Genomic DNA, 16,076 nt, shown 5'->3' on the forward strand with positions numbered 1-16,076 from the left:
TAAACTCTACCGGGTTTGAAGTATTTGCAGTTCTTCGAGTAATGGGAAGTTATAACCTCTGGGACAATTCTCTGCAGGATGCTAGTTTGGGCATCTCCCACTGTTCCTTGCTTCCTGAGGGCATCTCTTCTGGTCCTTTTTCTAGTAGCCTATGATGAGGCAGGTCTGTGTATCACAGGTCTCTCATGACGAATTCCTATTGAGTCCTTCTAGAACTTCAAGGCCTCCCAGGAGGAAAAATAATTAATCCTAGTTCAACTCACAACCAAGAGTTTCCTAGGAGATATCAGAACATTTTGCCTACGGAAGGGTCACAGCACAGGAACTATAAAGACAATCTGCGGTTGAACAAAGGAGTTTTCAAGTTGTATGACTTGGATGAAATGGAGCATTGTGCAGTTAGGTGGAAGCATCATGAATGCCCCTTCCCATTTCTGCTCCAGTTCTGCTATACACAGGGTGATTTTGGACCAGTTTCGAGTCTGCTAGCCCCCCAAATTCCCACTAGAGTTTTGATAAATAGCATTTCCCTTCTGGCCTTTTCCTTTCTATATACAGAGCTATGACCGCCCCTCGCTCCTTGCTGGGCCTGCTGTGAGATCAAACGGGGCCCCCGTGCTCATAGTACTCTAGACTAAGGTCAGTCCTATGGGAATTATCTGCAGGCAACTATGAAAGTCCCAGCTGAGAAGTCTGTAGTTTGGAAGGGTAAGCCCAGCTGTCCTGCCAACTTCTAACATGGATGTACAAAATGCTACCACCCATTACACCTCGTGTCAAACACACAATCAAAAGGAAACAGACTTTGCAGCTTAACAAGGCAGAGTTCTCCCTGCCCTTGGTTCAATAGTGTTTGAACACTCTCATAAAACCCTTTGTGCTGTATTCAAGCTATTGAAAATAAACCATTTCCATTGCCAATTTATAATCTGTCAGCACCCCAAAAGTGAATAAATGTAATTAGCTCAAAAGAAGAGAGACAACTGTTGGCTACTGCTCTATGACAAATGCCCCCAGAACCTGATAACTGGCAAGATCCAGGTCACCACTGAAACTCTTAAATTTCTCTGGAATGTAGCTGAATTAACACAGGTTTTTAAAACTGATTTTTGTAATTGCTTATTCAAGGTTGGACAATGAATCTCTGGGCTAATTTTCTTACTATTGCCAGAAATCAATCAACAAATATCTTAGTCAGTTTTCAGTACAGCATCAGGCCATGAAGGTCTACTGAGGCACCCAAAAAGCAACCAATCCTCCTGGCTCATGTTCAGGCTGCACATCTGTCCAGAATGCCATCTTTTGTTCTTGGATGCCAGGAATTTTGTGATTGTGTTATGTAGTTTGAACCTAGAGTTTAATTCCCAACACTTCTAAGTGTTGCAGGCACATACAATATTCCAGGTAGATCCCCATGAAGCCATTTTGCTAAGTATCAACTCAAAGAGAGGTATGCAGCTTTGCACCAGAACCACCTGTCTAGGAAGGTTCGATGGCTCCTTTGATCTGGCTTTTCCTTTTTCTATAGTTTACTGAACTGTTCTCCCATTCTAACTAAATCATCTCTTGCTTTGGAGAGATGCATCTTCCTTGTTCTTCAGACTCTTCAAGAACTGTGCACAGAGCATAATTTATGAAAGCAACAACTGAGTTTCAGTAATTACTTATTTTCCTTCTTTTCAGTGGTATCAGATCATCAGCATTTACCACACCAGATCCACAGTCCCAGCCCCTTAAAATTACCTTGTAGTTCAACAATTATGGCAAAACTTCTGTGTACATTAAGACAGACCTCCAACTTACAGAGGTATGCTCTCTATACCCTACCCATAGCCTCTTGATTTTAGAACTTATTCCCCAGCTATATTTGGGGGAGGCAGTGGAGCTTTTAGGAGGCCTAACAGTAGTTACTAGAGGTCACTAGGGGATGGTCTTTGGAGGTTTTACTGCCCCTGGTTCCAGTCAGCCCCATGTGATTAAGCCTCTGCCTTAATCTCCAGTCACAAATTGAGCCAATACTGTTACCACACCTTTTTTGCGGGACTGAAACATCTCTGTAACAGTGAGCAAAAAAGCAACCGAATAAAACCTAACTATCCTCACTTAAACTTTTTCCACCAGGTATTCTGTCACAGAGATAAAAAAAGTAAATATACTCCTATAAGCCCAGTACTGGGGAATGGATAAGCTCTCAGCATTATCTAGAGACATCAATTGCCACAAAGTCTGTTTATAATGCCAATTCTCTGTGCCTTTCTGGCTAACCCTACCAGAGTCCTAAGTTGTGTTTTCTGATGCGCAGTCTTGTTTTTTCCTTCTGACTTTCTATGTTGTCAGAACCATACTGGCGAGTAACTAACAGAAGTTCGAGGCCCTCTATATATCCATTATTCTTTCGGTGCCCAATAAAAACTGTCACCTCACCTAGTGTTGATCTCTGTGGATAGTCACTATCTTAAGAAATGATCTCACATTTCTCAGCAGCTTCAGTGGATTTGTATACCATCCCCGCAATGCAGCCAGCTTATGGCATCTCACTGGACTTGCTGATTTGGTCTACATGGGTGAGTGATGCTGGAATCCACTCAATTAGTACCTAGCTGGGTCTCCTATGGCTGATCACTGCAGATTATCATGGTGATCCCAAATCCTGTCCCACAAATTGGGATTCAAATTCTTCTTTGCCCGAGTCTTAAAAAAATAAATAAAAATCTAGCCCAGGATGCTTCCAGACACTTGTGTGTCTTGAAAAGTGCTCAAACCCCCACACTTGGCAATGGTCCAATCTGTCAAATTCTGAATGCTGTGTTAGCTCCAGAGCATTCACAACAGTGTGGGAAACATTACTGAAATCTGTGAGGTCCAGTACAATAGCTGTTAGCTCCTGCGGGGCTACTGAACACTTGAAATTTAGTCTGTGTTACTGGCAAAAAAAAAAAAAAAAAAAAAGGTTTCTAATATTAATTAGTTCCAAGAATTAAGTTTAAATAGCTTTAAGTGGCTAGTGTGCTAGAATGACAGCATAAATCTAAATGGTTCAAGTTTGAGAGTTTTGGACAGCTTCTAGATGAAAGACTGCCAACAAAACAAGAGGCTCAGTAAATATTTGGCAACCACCTGCTTTTGATAACTTCTTTAATGCTCTCTGGGTTATCTCAAAAGGAAAAAAAGAAAAAAGAAAAAAGAAAAGAAAAGAATCAGTTCAAAACCCATAGTACTTAACAAGCTGATTTGAATATAGCTAATGATTTTAATATAGGGAGCGGCACAAAGAAATTAGTAAAAATAATAAGAAAATAAGCATTCTAGAAGTTATTTATGTTTAATGCTTAAAAGTCTGAATGCACAAACAATCTACCATCATAGAAGCACTGGTGGCCAATACAATGCGTTAGAACTATGTACAATGCACAGTTTAGTATCAAAATCTTTCTACACTGTAGAGTTTTATGAAACTGTTAATGACATCAAACACTAAGCACTTAAGACACCATTTTTTTTTTGCTACCACACAAAGAACGTCAATGACAGTCCATTTCAACTTGCAGCATCCATCCATTTCTAGTATGAAATTAAGTGATTTTTCTACTTATACAATAAAGTTTATCTACACAGTTCTTGATTTTGATCCATAGCAGCAAAGGCACTGTACATCAGCAGATCCACAGACTTAAAAGATCTTTTTAAAGCATTCAAACAAAAAATAATAATAAAAAAGGAGTCACATGTTATAGTTTAACAGCAACAACAACAACAACATAAAAGATAACACAATGTTTCTGGCACAATGGCACAGCCTGTGTCCTTTACAGGGACATCCAACTAAGACATGGAAAGAACCAGAGGTAAATAAAGCAAGCCATCATCCCGGGAGAGTTTCTTCTTTGTGGCTTTCAGAGGGTGGGCTCTGTAAATACTCCTCTGCTGGCCTTTGTGTGTGTGTGTGTGTGTGTGTGTAAGACTTGCTTTGAACAGCGGTAGACAAGCAGTCCTCCCGTACCTACAGCTCCTAAAGAGCATGACATAAAAGAGCCTGCCATGTCTCACAGCATCACAACTGCCCAGAGACACACAGTTTCCTCTGCCAGGAAATTTGGCAAAAATATTTAGAAGAAATTAAGTTCTCTCTTTGAGGCCCAATTTAATTTTTGATCTGTCTATAATACAATAAAAAAGGAATTAAAAACATATTACAAAGATACTTGTCAACAAGTAAAAAAGAAAAAAGAAAAACATCTAATTATTTTTGTTGAATGTAATCTAAAGTTACAGACATATTGGTTAAAGTTGCCCAAATAGACTCAAAGGAATATTACTTGGCCTGTTATATTCTACTTGTTCAAACAGCCAAATTTCCAAATGTTTTTAACATAAGTAGAAAATAAAACAAAACAACCTCATAACAACACAGCAACATATTGCTTCCGTGTGTAATTATACATTTCACATCTCTATACAGTCAATAGTCTACATTTAGTGACATTTAAATCAGTTATTTTAAACCTTCCTTTCCCCTCCCTTACCAAAAGGGAGGGGTGGAGCATCAAATACAATGCACCTTCATTATCAATGCAGGAGCGGACAGCTTTATTTAGTCAGTCATTGTTAGAAAGCCTTCTTTAAACAAAATAAATATATTACAGATATAATACATAATTAAAGATTCCATTCACTGTTAGGTATTCCTTGTTCTTCCAAGTCGATAGCTGAAGATTTGGTATCACAGGTTCTTATTGAGTATTCACAATTCAATAGCAAGGAGGAAGTGGGGCTATGGAAGGGGATTAAACTCCACAACTGCAATGAGTATTGGAAATCCTTGGTTTTAGAATGGGAGAGGGGTGAACAGAAAAGTACAACAGCGCAAAGTGCTATGAGGAGGAGTCCAGTTTGCACGAAGATTTGTCCTTAATAAATAACTTCATAAACTGTAGCTTTCTTGTCCCCAGAGCCAGTGACAATGTACTTGTCATCCACAGAGATGTCACAGCTAAGCACCGATGAGGATTCTTTGGACTAGGGAAGAAACATATCAAGAATATCACATAGAGGAACTAAGAAGCAGGACTGGTAGGTGTGGCTGAGCAGATGCACAACCAAAGTGCTCCACAGAGCACCTAGTAAGCCTGCAGATAGAGGACAGTACCAACATTCCTAGACATGGCAGTACGACATCATCCTTAGCTTAGGCTAAGTCGTACTGTCCTGAGGCATCAAAGAGAGGTAACTCAATGGTCAGCAGGCTCTGCAATGAGGCAAGGCCCTGTTCTTTAAACTCTATTCCTAGGGCTGGAGAGATAGCTCACTGGATAAGAGCACTGAATGTTCTTCTAGAGAACATGGGTTCAATCCCAAGATCCCACATGGCAGTTTATAATTATTTTTTGTTTGTTTGTTTTTTTAAAAAAAACCTCCAGTTCTGGGGGGGGGGGGTCTTCTGTTTTCTTCAAGTACCAGGTCCAACATGGTCCACAGACATGCAAACAGATAATAAAGTAAGAGAACAAACAAACAACCTCCACCCCCTTTCTTCACTAGAGAGTACAGAGTAGGACATTCAAGATAGGAGAAGACCTCAACTGCCACTGACAGGTAGCCTGGATGTCGGTGGTACCACAGAGCAGCAAGTACAGCACAGGCCTAACAACTAAAGGCAGACACTAGTAAAAATGTCCACTACTACTAGCACAGAACATGAAAACATGAAAGAGGAGTTCAATAGTTGGAAACAGAAACACAGTCCACTGAAGAGAGGTGCAGGGTGATGAAGGGATGAGGGAAGACCACACACACAAGATTTAAAATAGTACCCTCAAGAATACTGGGAGCAGCCGGGCATGGTGGCGCATGCCTGTAATCCCAGCACTTGGGAGGCAGAGGCAGGTGGATTTCTGAGTTCGAGGCCAGCCTGGTCTACAAAGTGAGTTCCAGGACAGCCAGGGCTATATAGAAAAACCCTGTCTTGAAAAAACCAAAAAAAAAAAAAAAACCAAAACAAAAAAAAAAACTGGGAGCATCAGAAGTCATAAGTAAGACTAGTACCTAATATTCTGCATGTCAAACTTTTTTATTACAATTGCTAATAATTAAAATACCCAGGCCAGCATATACATCGATATAATAATTGTGTTTAATAAAATAAAATAAAGTCTAATATTTTTCTTTTCAGTTTGTATACCTAAAAGGTCAAGTATTAAAATTTAAGCTTCAGCCAGGCATGGTAATGCATGCCTTTAATATCAGCATTCAAAGGCAGTGGCAAGTGGATCTCTGTGAGTTCCAGGCCATCCAGGGCTACATAATGAAACTTTGTGTCATATAAAAAAGAAAGGGGAGAAGGGAGGTAGAAGTGTCATAACAATAGCATCAGCTACTTTGTCATGCTATGCCAAAAACCTTGTATGGTGTTCTATTTTGGATTCAATTAATCCACTCTATTATGACTTGTCATTTTATTAATGGACCTGAAAGTTTGTGTGTATGTCTGTGTTTGTGCTATGTTTAAATCTGGTGTCCGTTTTGTTTTTTTTTTTTCCCAAATAATTTCCAAAACTACACAAAATTCTATTGTGCTACTAAGAAGTTTATAAAATTAATCCAGTTTGACTGGACTTTTCTGGAACACTCTTGGAAAAAAGAAGTGATAACAGAAAGTGAATCAAATAATTTGAAAAGAAAAGAGCCGATACTACTCATGAAGGTATTTACACAAAATGTTCAAATTTACAAATGTTACAGAAAATGGATACATAAATGCGAAAATGCCACAGAAGACCTAAAACCCCTAATTGAAATATAAAAGAGGATAGAGTCATGGGTAATTCAGGATTGGCTGTGATATTAGGATCAGAAAACTCACCAGATGACCCTCCCTTGTTCAACTAATCCCCCACCCAGGTAGGGTCTTGCTCTGCCTGGCAGAAATGGTGTCAGGTGCCCCAACATAATTTCAAAGCACTTAAGCAGGGGCACTACTCATAGGATGCATGGAGAGGCCATGGCTAAAGTTCTGTAGGCAACACAGGACACTGGCTGGTCAGCAAGCAAGGCATTACCTGGAATATGCTGGCCCCATAAGGTGTCCTCCAAGCATTCAGAAGGTTGTCCTTTCCAGTGCTTACAAACCATTTGCCTACAAGAAGAAGGCTTTGTGTTACTTTGTCATGTGATTCATAGACTGCTAAATTAATATTGAAATTCATTCCATTTATAACAAATAAGAGTATCTTTCACTTCAAAAGTAAAGCCCACCAACCTTCTGAATTTTATGAGTCACTGATTGTTGTGATAAGGGATAAAGTGGATTAAGACTAAGAATTTACATAGCTTGTTAGAAAAGCATGCATGGTTAAGTAAACTATATAGTTGTCAAGAGAGACACATTACCAAAATAAAAGACTCAGTTTAGAATGAGTCAACAGAAGAACCAATCAATCATTCTGGTTGACAGAAACTGGAAAAGGGGGGTTTGCTTACCACAGTGGGCAAACTTGAGTGAGAGCACACAGCTCTCATGAAGATGCAACTGGTATTTGTCTGGCTTGGTGACATGCAATACTTCCACATTGCTATTCTCCATCCCCACTGCAAGCCACTCTCCAGTTGGGCAATAGCCCAAAGAAAAGATCTGGAATTAAAACAAATGATGGTAGCTACAGAGGACAAGGTCTTATTAACCAGAAGATATACTCTTTAAATACAGAGGAAATTAACAAAACTCAAAATGTACAGAAAGAACCAAGTCTAAGCGATGATCTCTAAGAGATCCACATTCAAAGCCAGCATGTTTTCTTTTAATAGGTCACATTACCCACACACACACCACACCTGAGAGGTGAAGTCATGTTGCTGCAGCTGCCGCCCTTCACGAAGGTCCCAGGACCTCACAGTGTTGTCTAAACCACCTGTCCAGAGCTTGGTGCCATCATTAGAAATGTCAATACAGCTGGCTCCATCTGTGTGCCCCTGGAATTGCCTGAAAACATAAAATGAAGGGAAAGCCCTTGAAAAGTTAGTTTTTATTTGAATTCTATTAAGAACTCTTTTCTGATCAAATTCAGTGCAGAGTTTATCTACAGATCTCATTTGGTATCTGTGTTGGCTGTGCAGGGGGGAAAGGCAATTCTCCAAGAAACACTTAATGTAAGTACACTCTGTGTGATCTACTGCCCAGGGACACTTCTGGCAAAATGTACATGAGGCATGAAGAAAAGAGTTCAAAGTGGGTCATCATCTCATAGTCAAGTATGACCTTTAGTATCTGAATCTTATCTTAAAGCCACAAGGACAAATATTTTGCTTTTGGAATTGCAGTCCTTCACAATAAGAGTGTAAATAACTCTTCTCTTCCATACATACCCCTTGCCTCACAGTTAAATTTCCCAATCTTCTCACACCCTTTTCTGAATCTTACTGTTCGTTCTCATTTCTATAACCCTGCTGTCCACTTGTCCTTAAACACAGACAATTTAGGCGAGTGAGTGCAAGCAGCAAACCACCAGGACTGGGTCCTTGGCAAGAGTCCTACAACCACTGCTGAAGTTGTGCCCCATGCATCATCACCTAAACTATAATCCTATAACCATATACTATGGCTTCTCACCAACGAGCTAGGGGTGATGATGGGTGTTAGCAGGCACAGATAACAAATTAAAGACATCTAATGAGCCCACAGGGTCCTGACAACGTTCATTATGTAAAAATGACCTTCACTTCTAAAACTCAGTAATACTCTGTGTATGTGTGTGCATATGCACGTGTAAAATGAAACAGAAATCTCTAACGTGTATCTAATTCATAACATTTTTAGAAAGTAGTTACATTCCATCCAGACAGTCCCAGACAAACACACAAACATGACACATAAGACATCCACACAGAGCTTCATCATGTGGTAAATTAGCTCTCCCTTTCAACACAGAAGTAAATTCAGCTGACCTACCTCACCAGGGTCTGGTTGTGCAGATCCCACACTGCGATGTTGCCGTCGCTGCAGCATGAGAAGCAGACCTTAGAGTCGGGGCTGATGGCCAGAGCATAGCAGGCAGGGGCTGAGGACGTCAGCTCTGCCTTGATGCGTGGGGTTGGAGCTGCCAGGTCCCAGATGGACAGTGTGCTGGCTTCCCCTCCCACAATTAAGGTGCGACCATCAGGGAGCAATCTGCAGGAACGGATGTAGTTATCCCTGTTCTGTGGAGACAAAAGCCATCATGAGATTACTCATGAGGAAAAGGAAACAGATTAACATGAGAGCAGAAATCCATAAAAGCATTGTGTTCCCTTCTGGTTTAATGAGCCATTTATACTTATGACAATGATAAAGTAGATTAATGCTACAAAATTACATGAAATTAAGGAAGTATTTAAACTTGATCTACAAAATTCAGTACCAAGATATTTAATCTTAATTAGCACCCAAATGCAAAGATCTAGTCCCACTCCCACCACCAAATTAAACAAGTGTGGATGTAATCTGCACACACAGATTCATATGGTCTGTGTACACACTACTGCAGTTCTCTAAGCTCTGAAATCCTGCCATACTTTGCTGAGGATAGAGGGTCTAAGTATTAAAGCCACATCAGTTAAAAAGTCACTTGGCAGTTGGCTCTTTTGGCCTAGCATTGTTATGTCTGACTAACAGGCATTATGAGTTCAATGAAGTATCAATTACAGGCAGCAAGACAGGAAAAGAAACTGTCTCCCCTGTTCATGAGATTGTGGAAATCTTAGGTATACTTAATTATGTTACATTACATGATGCACCAAAACATGCTTCTGATATAGGAGAAGAAAAGTAAGCTTCAATTTCCTGTGCAAACAAAGGACAAATGGTGACAACAGTTAAGGGGCTTGGCAGCCACATGAATAACTAGACTTCAGAAAGTTCTCAGGTATGCGCATTATGTTCCATACCAATGTACAGAACTCTGAATATTCTTGAACCAAGTGACTTACCTTTGACCTTGGGGACAGGGTAAATGCAGATTGTACAGGTGCACATAACACACATAAACAACTGGATTACTCTGAGAGAAAAACACCCACTTACTCTCTTAGGACTGCTATGATTTTTACAATCAGAGTCTTTATCATCCTTGCTCACTTACCAGACAGTCCAACTGAGAGACCGGGCTCTTGTTGCCAGGGTGGCTGATGTCCCAGACCTTAACACAGCCCTTGCCACCTGTGTACACGTGCCTTGTGGGATTGCTGATGGTCACTGCACACACCACCTCCCCATGGTTGAGAGTGTTGATCTGTCGAGCGTGTCGGGGAATCCCTGGTCCAATGAGGGCATCAGGGGGAAAAGGGACAGGCTGCATCTGGCCATCGGCACTAACATGAAAGGAGTATGCCCTAGGGTACAGAAAGGAAAAACAGCAGAACAATGTAGAAAGCATTAGCTTTTGCTTGTTTTCTTTTAGATCAGGGTCTTATGCATGCATGGTTAGCCTCAATCTCACTATATAGTGGAGGGTGGCCCTGACTATCTAACCTGTCTCTACTTCCCATGGGCTGTGATTAGAGGTATGCACTTAACATGTCTGGGTCAGGCGGTGATGAATATCAAACCTAGGTTCCATGCATACTAGAAATGCACTCTATCCACTAAACTACCTTCCTTGGAAATATTATTAAACTATCCAATATAAGAAAAGAGAAAATCCTTTCTTTCAGTGCCACTTGAGATGTGCATAAACAAAGAAATAATAATAATTAAAAAAAAATCAAATGAATCTGGTACAACACAATAACATTACCATTCAAGACCTGGAGCTAGGTCTATAACTAAATACCCATTGGTTGTTTAATAGTTGCTATGTTTCATCAGTAGTTACTGAGCGTCTCGGAATATAATTCTAACTTCAAAAAGAAAGGATGAGTGTATAGTTTACAGAGAACTAAGTATGATAGCTAATGTCATATAATATATATATACATATATATATACTATATATGTGTATGTATGTATGTGTGTGTATGTATGAAAAAATATGACCTATTTTTTCACTCTAAACCTTCATTGGTATTTTTCTGTGGGTCCATGGGCTGTAACAGATTTTACCTATATAGATGGACTCAGTCCAATCAAATAAGTTATTAATAGAGATCAGTAAGCTAAAATTATGAAGCTCTGAAGAGTTCAGGTTCTGTAGGTAAAAACACTAAAATGGCAGATGTATAAGAAAATTGTTTTAACACATTAATCAGACTCAAAAAAATCACAAATTCTAAAAGATACAAAAGTAATGGGGACTTGAAAAGTGTCCTGTCCTGTCGGAAAGCCTCAAGGTCCATCTTACTGTGTTACAGCACTTCCATTTCCAGTTTCCAGCCTTAGAAACCTTCTGGTGTGAAAATATTAAACTGGACCTGAAGTCTTCATCAAAGATTCTACTTTTAGTAGACAACTATCAACGTTAGCTAGGACACAGTGAGGCTTCTGGGATGTAGACCAACTTTAGGGGAAAACAGATGACAACAGCAGGTGGAAAGGAGCTGAGCTTACCTTGGGAGCTCTTACTGACCACAGCCCTTTTAGAGAAATATGTACCATACCAAGAGAAAGCTTTTGTGGGTATATGAAAAATAGGAGCTTGGACCAAACCGGGCACAGATCAGAATCAAAGCTGAGACAGTATGGGGTTGAATGAGAAACGCCACCCAGGTTGTCAGGTACTTGCATTTTCTGTTATCCAGCAGTGGTGCTAATTAGGGAGTTTTAGATGGTGCATCCTTGCTGAAAGAAGTATGAAGGGCTTTGACATTAAAAATCCTCCTGCCACTGGAGCTTTCTCTCTGCTTTTTGCATGCATTTGAAGACATGTGCTGTTAGCTACCTGCTCCAGCCACTATACAAGTGCCTTGCTGCTTCCCTGCCATGACAGACTCTTAGTCCTTTAAAATCATAAGCCAAAATAAACATCTTCTTCCACAATTTACTTTTAGTCATGGTCTCTTATCAAAGTAACAGAAAAGTAACTAAAATTGATAGTTTAATTTTTTATTGCAAAAAGTCTAAGCTGGTCATGTTTACAAAAAGCAGTCCAGCACTAAGGGGATGCCACAGCTGCTGAGGGAAGAGTGGGGAGGCTGGGAAGTGAATAGACAGATAGTATTTTCTGAGTCAAATAAAGAGGACCTGGAGCCACGCCAATGTGTGACCTCAGTAAAGGGAACTTACAAGATCTGGTAGGAATGCTGTGAGTAGGGTTTGCAATTGACAGGACCTGGCTTGTAAAGCCAGGTAAGACTACACTGGATAGGACGCTTGGATTGTGGACACATCTGGGGTGATGAGAACTTTTAATATAGGTAACTGAAATTGAGTAAGGCAGATTTTCATTACAGATGATACTGGGAACAGAAAAAGCCTTCAGGGGCTTCACTAATAGTAGACACTAGTTACACTCTAAGCCTTGTGTCAGACCTTTAAGGGAAACTCCCTCAAGGTACCCAAGGTAGAAGAGGGGGTGGATCCAAATAGCAGACAGAGGTCTGAAAGAAGCATGATTTTTACACAAGCCAGAAATCTAACTCATAAAGAAGCTGCAATGGAAAGCAAGAAACACATTGGACTGGTGGCTTGCAGGCTGTGAGGAAATGTAAGGGCACTTTCCTGGGGGACTGCAGAGGAAAGGGTCACTTCAGGGGAGCCAAGTTGAGAGAAGGCTAACTGATATACAATCAAGGGGTCACAAAGACTAGGTCTTACAGGAAGGAAAGGAAGGTTAAGTCCAAGCTCAGGTACTGTTATATTTTTTTTCCCTCTTGGTTTTTCAAGACAGAATTTAATCCTGAGTGCTGGGGTTGAAAGTGTGCACAACTACTGCTCTGCGATTAGACATTTTCCCCACAAACCCACATTCTTTCTTAATAAAGGGACAATGATCCACACAGATTCCAAATTGATAAAAACTCAATCAAGGCAACAGCAGCCTGGGCCCCAAGTCTTCTTTCTTTGCACTCTTCTACTCCCAGTTTTCCAGCTATGGCCAGCATGTGGGCAAGTGTACAACCTCTTCCACCAAGTGGATCTTTCAGCTTACCACCTGAAACTGTTGCTGGAGCAACACTGCCACACCTTATCCCCCTCCAACATCCCTCATACTGATACTAGCACTATTCACTGATGGATGGATGCTCTACATCCTCACTCCCCAGGGAAGGCAGAAAGGTTGATTTTCAAGTTGGGAATAGCTGCTAAACCATAGCCCCCTGATCCCAATATGGCAAGACTTCTGTCTATCAGAGCCTGCTGAGGGTTTCCCAGCAACAATCAGTGCCATACTCCCTTCTGTGATGCCTAAGGGCTCCAGCCCAACAGGGAAAGAGTTAAGGGCCTTTTCCAAGGTGGGACATTGTAGACTGGACCCAATTTTGGTAGGCAGCTGCCCAGAGATGTCTGGGGATATGGGAGAAAACACCTTCAGAGTGGCCCATCCCCTAGCTGCAGTGTGTATTCTGGCATCTTGTCATATTCTGGTCCTCAAACAGCCTTATTTGTGTCAGCATGTGTGGAGATGTTCCCCTTGAATGTCTTTCTTGTCCTCTCTGCTTTCTTCCTGTTTGCCTCCAGTCAAAATGATGCAAAACAGCCCAGAGCTGGTCCTGGAGAGTGGACCCTTGTCCCTCTCCCCAACAGAAAGTTTCCTGGTGACCAGTATTCCTTATTCCTGTGCTCACCTGGCAGGATGGGTTCCACCAGAGCCCAGGCTGGGCTAAATGTGTGTACCCCGCACCCCTGGTGACTGATGCCTGCCTGGCTACTGTCCATTTGTCCTCTACCTACCTCATGTCCTATCTGGCCACTCAAAGAGCCTGCCAGAAAAGCCTTGAGGACCTAGTGCTACACTGACTGGTGTGCCATTGAGCAAGCTGTTGTCAAGCCTGATGGCAGTCCAGTTCCGAGGATGCTCCTTTGAAGGCACCTAGGATACTTCCCATAAGTTCAGTGCCAATGAGGTGTTAACACTGACATTCACCCTCATTACTGCTGTCCAATACCTGGCCAAGATATACTTTGTGTGCAGTGTTAGGCATTGGACCCAGGGCCTCACTCATATAAGGCAGAGTAAACATTCTACTCTGAGCTACAATCAACTTTTTTGAGACAGGGTCTCATTAAATTGCCCAGACTGCCTTGAAGTTGCCATCCTCCTGCCTCAGCCTCACGAGTACCTAGGATCAGGGCAGCTGCCCCCACAAGGCTTAGCTGAAGATATACTTTTCAGTGGCTCAAATGAGTTCTAGCTATGTTTGCCCCTTGCCTCTGCAGACACTGGCAGGACCTGGGCTACCTCATCATCTATGAAACCGGCCAGCCCCAAATGCAGAAGCAGTGGGCGGGGGCATGGCTGGCTTAGGCCAACTTTTCACACTATGTGGTACCCTTCTATGATGGCCTGGTGTACAACCTGCTGCAGTACAAGGCTAACTTCCTGAAGTTCCTCATCTCTCCTATTATACATTCTTCCTGACAGTTTCTTTAAAAAAATAAAAAAAAATTCTCCTAAGTCTCATTAAGTGAGACTGTAAGAATTTTAAGAATTTAGAACTTTAAGAATTTAATTTTTTTTAAAAAAAACTATACTTTCCTCAAGGTTCTTAATAAAATTTCTATCAACACAATACATAGAATACCTACCATTTAACCATCTAGAGTGCAACTACATGCATGACTGGGAAAACAAGACAAACAAACTCTTGTATATTTATTACCAGAAAAGCTAAGTTTGAGTTCAGGTTTCTGGGGAAGGCACAGCAGCTGTCCATTTGCTGTGGTAGTAGAAACCTGTGCTGCTTAGTGTCATTAGTCAAGACTGAAGGAAGAGAATCAAGCACAAGGCTCAGAAGCATCATGGATCAAACAGACTGTAATTCTACAGTGGTCTAACAGGCATGACCCTTAGACCAAGGTGGACACTGCTTATTTAAATATTCCAAACACACTTACACTCCTGGGGCTTCAAGGCTGACCTGAACCAAGAATCCTCAACTTATCCACTCTACTACCTCTAATGGCTGCTTACTTGGTGACAGTCAACAGTGCCTGAGACTGTACCTCTTCCCTAAAAGGGCTGCCCTTCCATCTCCTCTCAGTTCATGTGGAACTCAGAGGCATTTGAGCTGTTATTTGATTAATCCCATGGCCTTGTTATTTAGTCACTGCCTGAAATAGACTAATCTTTCACCTTCACAGTTCTTGGCCAACAAAACTTGTTAAGTCAGTCAACTACTATTTGCACAGCATACACAGGTACACAGAATTTTATGGTAATTGATATTTATATCTTCAACTCTCAAGGAACTCAAAGTCTAATTTGCCTTGTTTCCCTTATTAATAAGCCAAATATTTACTCAACAACTTGGCTTATAGAGCCAGCACTGTTTGATGCAACTGGGACATTTGGGTTAGTCTGTAGTAAAGTTAGGTATAGAAGGAACAACCTTGAGTTTCATTCAGCAGATATAAAACAAAAACAGAGTCAAGGTCAATAAGGCATGCTTTCCACTGAAGGGCACGTGAAATGGGGAGAGCAAGAACACAAGGAGACACTAAGGTGGCAAGCAAGTACCTATGTAACACTGAAGTAACAAGAAAAGGAAGATAGAGAAGGAAGAAATCAGCATGTTATATTTCTTTACTCTTTGAATAAACTTGCACTATGAGTATCAACTGTAAACTATGCAGTATTTAAGGCACTGGAAGTTATTTGTTTGCTTTTTTTGTTTTGTTTTCAGGACAGGGTTTCTCTATATAGGGTTTTTATATATTCTAGAAGTAGCTCTGTAGACTATGCTGGCCTTGAACTCAGAGATCTGCCTGCCTCTGCCTCCTGAATGCTGGTGCCACCACTGCCCAGCTTTGGAAGTGACTTCTGTAACTGAATGCTCATTGTTGGTGGGGAGTGCTAATTGATACAGACACTATGGAAATTAGTGTGGGGGTGCCTCAAAAAGCTGACCTATAACACCACTTTTGGGCTTATATCAAAGGGATTCTACATCTTACTACAGAGATACTTGCTCATCGATTTCTACTTCTGTTCTATTCCTAACAACCAGAAAAT

The 16,076-nt window shown here is 41.0% G+C and overlaps 1 protein-coding gene across 3 annotated transcripts in view; it reads right to left on the reverse strand.

Moving 5' to 3' along the window:
- Positions 1–3,301: 3,301 nt before the first annotated feature.
- Positions 3,302–16,076, reverse strand: part of Tle4 (TLE family member 4, transcriptional corepressor) — a 150,010-nt gene continuing 137,235 nt past the window's right edge. For all 3 annotated transcript variants that reach the window (XM_021204294.1, XM_021204238.1, XM_021204230.1), the window contains 6 exons: positions 10,110–10,359; positions 8,942–9,189; positions 7,828–7,975; positions 7,477–7,627; positions 7,056–7,132; positions 3,302–5,016 (listed from right to left, as the gene is read on the reverse strand). In XM_021204294.1, the coding sequence (XP_021059953.1) occupies positions 4,909–5,016; positions 7,056–7,132; positions 7,477–7,627; positions 7,828–7,975; positions 8,942–9,189; positions 10,110–10,359 (982 nt within the window). In that variant the 3' untranslated portion in view covers positions 3,302–4,908. The remainder of the gene's footprint in view (positions 5,017–7,055; positions 7,133–7,476; positions 7,628–7,827; positions 7,976–8,941; positions 9,190–10,109; positions 10,360–16,076) is intronic.

The sequence above is a fragment of the Mus pahari genome, chromosome 1 (genome assembly GCF_900095145.1).
Source record: "Mus pahari chromosome 1, PAHARI_EIJ_v1.1, whole genome shotgun sequence".
Classification (NCBI taxonomy): Eukaryota; Metazoa; Chordata; class Mammalia; order Rodentia; family Muridae; genus Mus; species Mus pahari.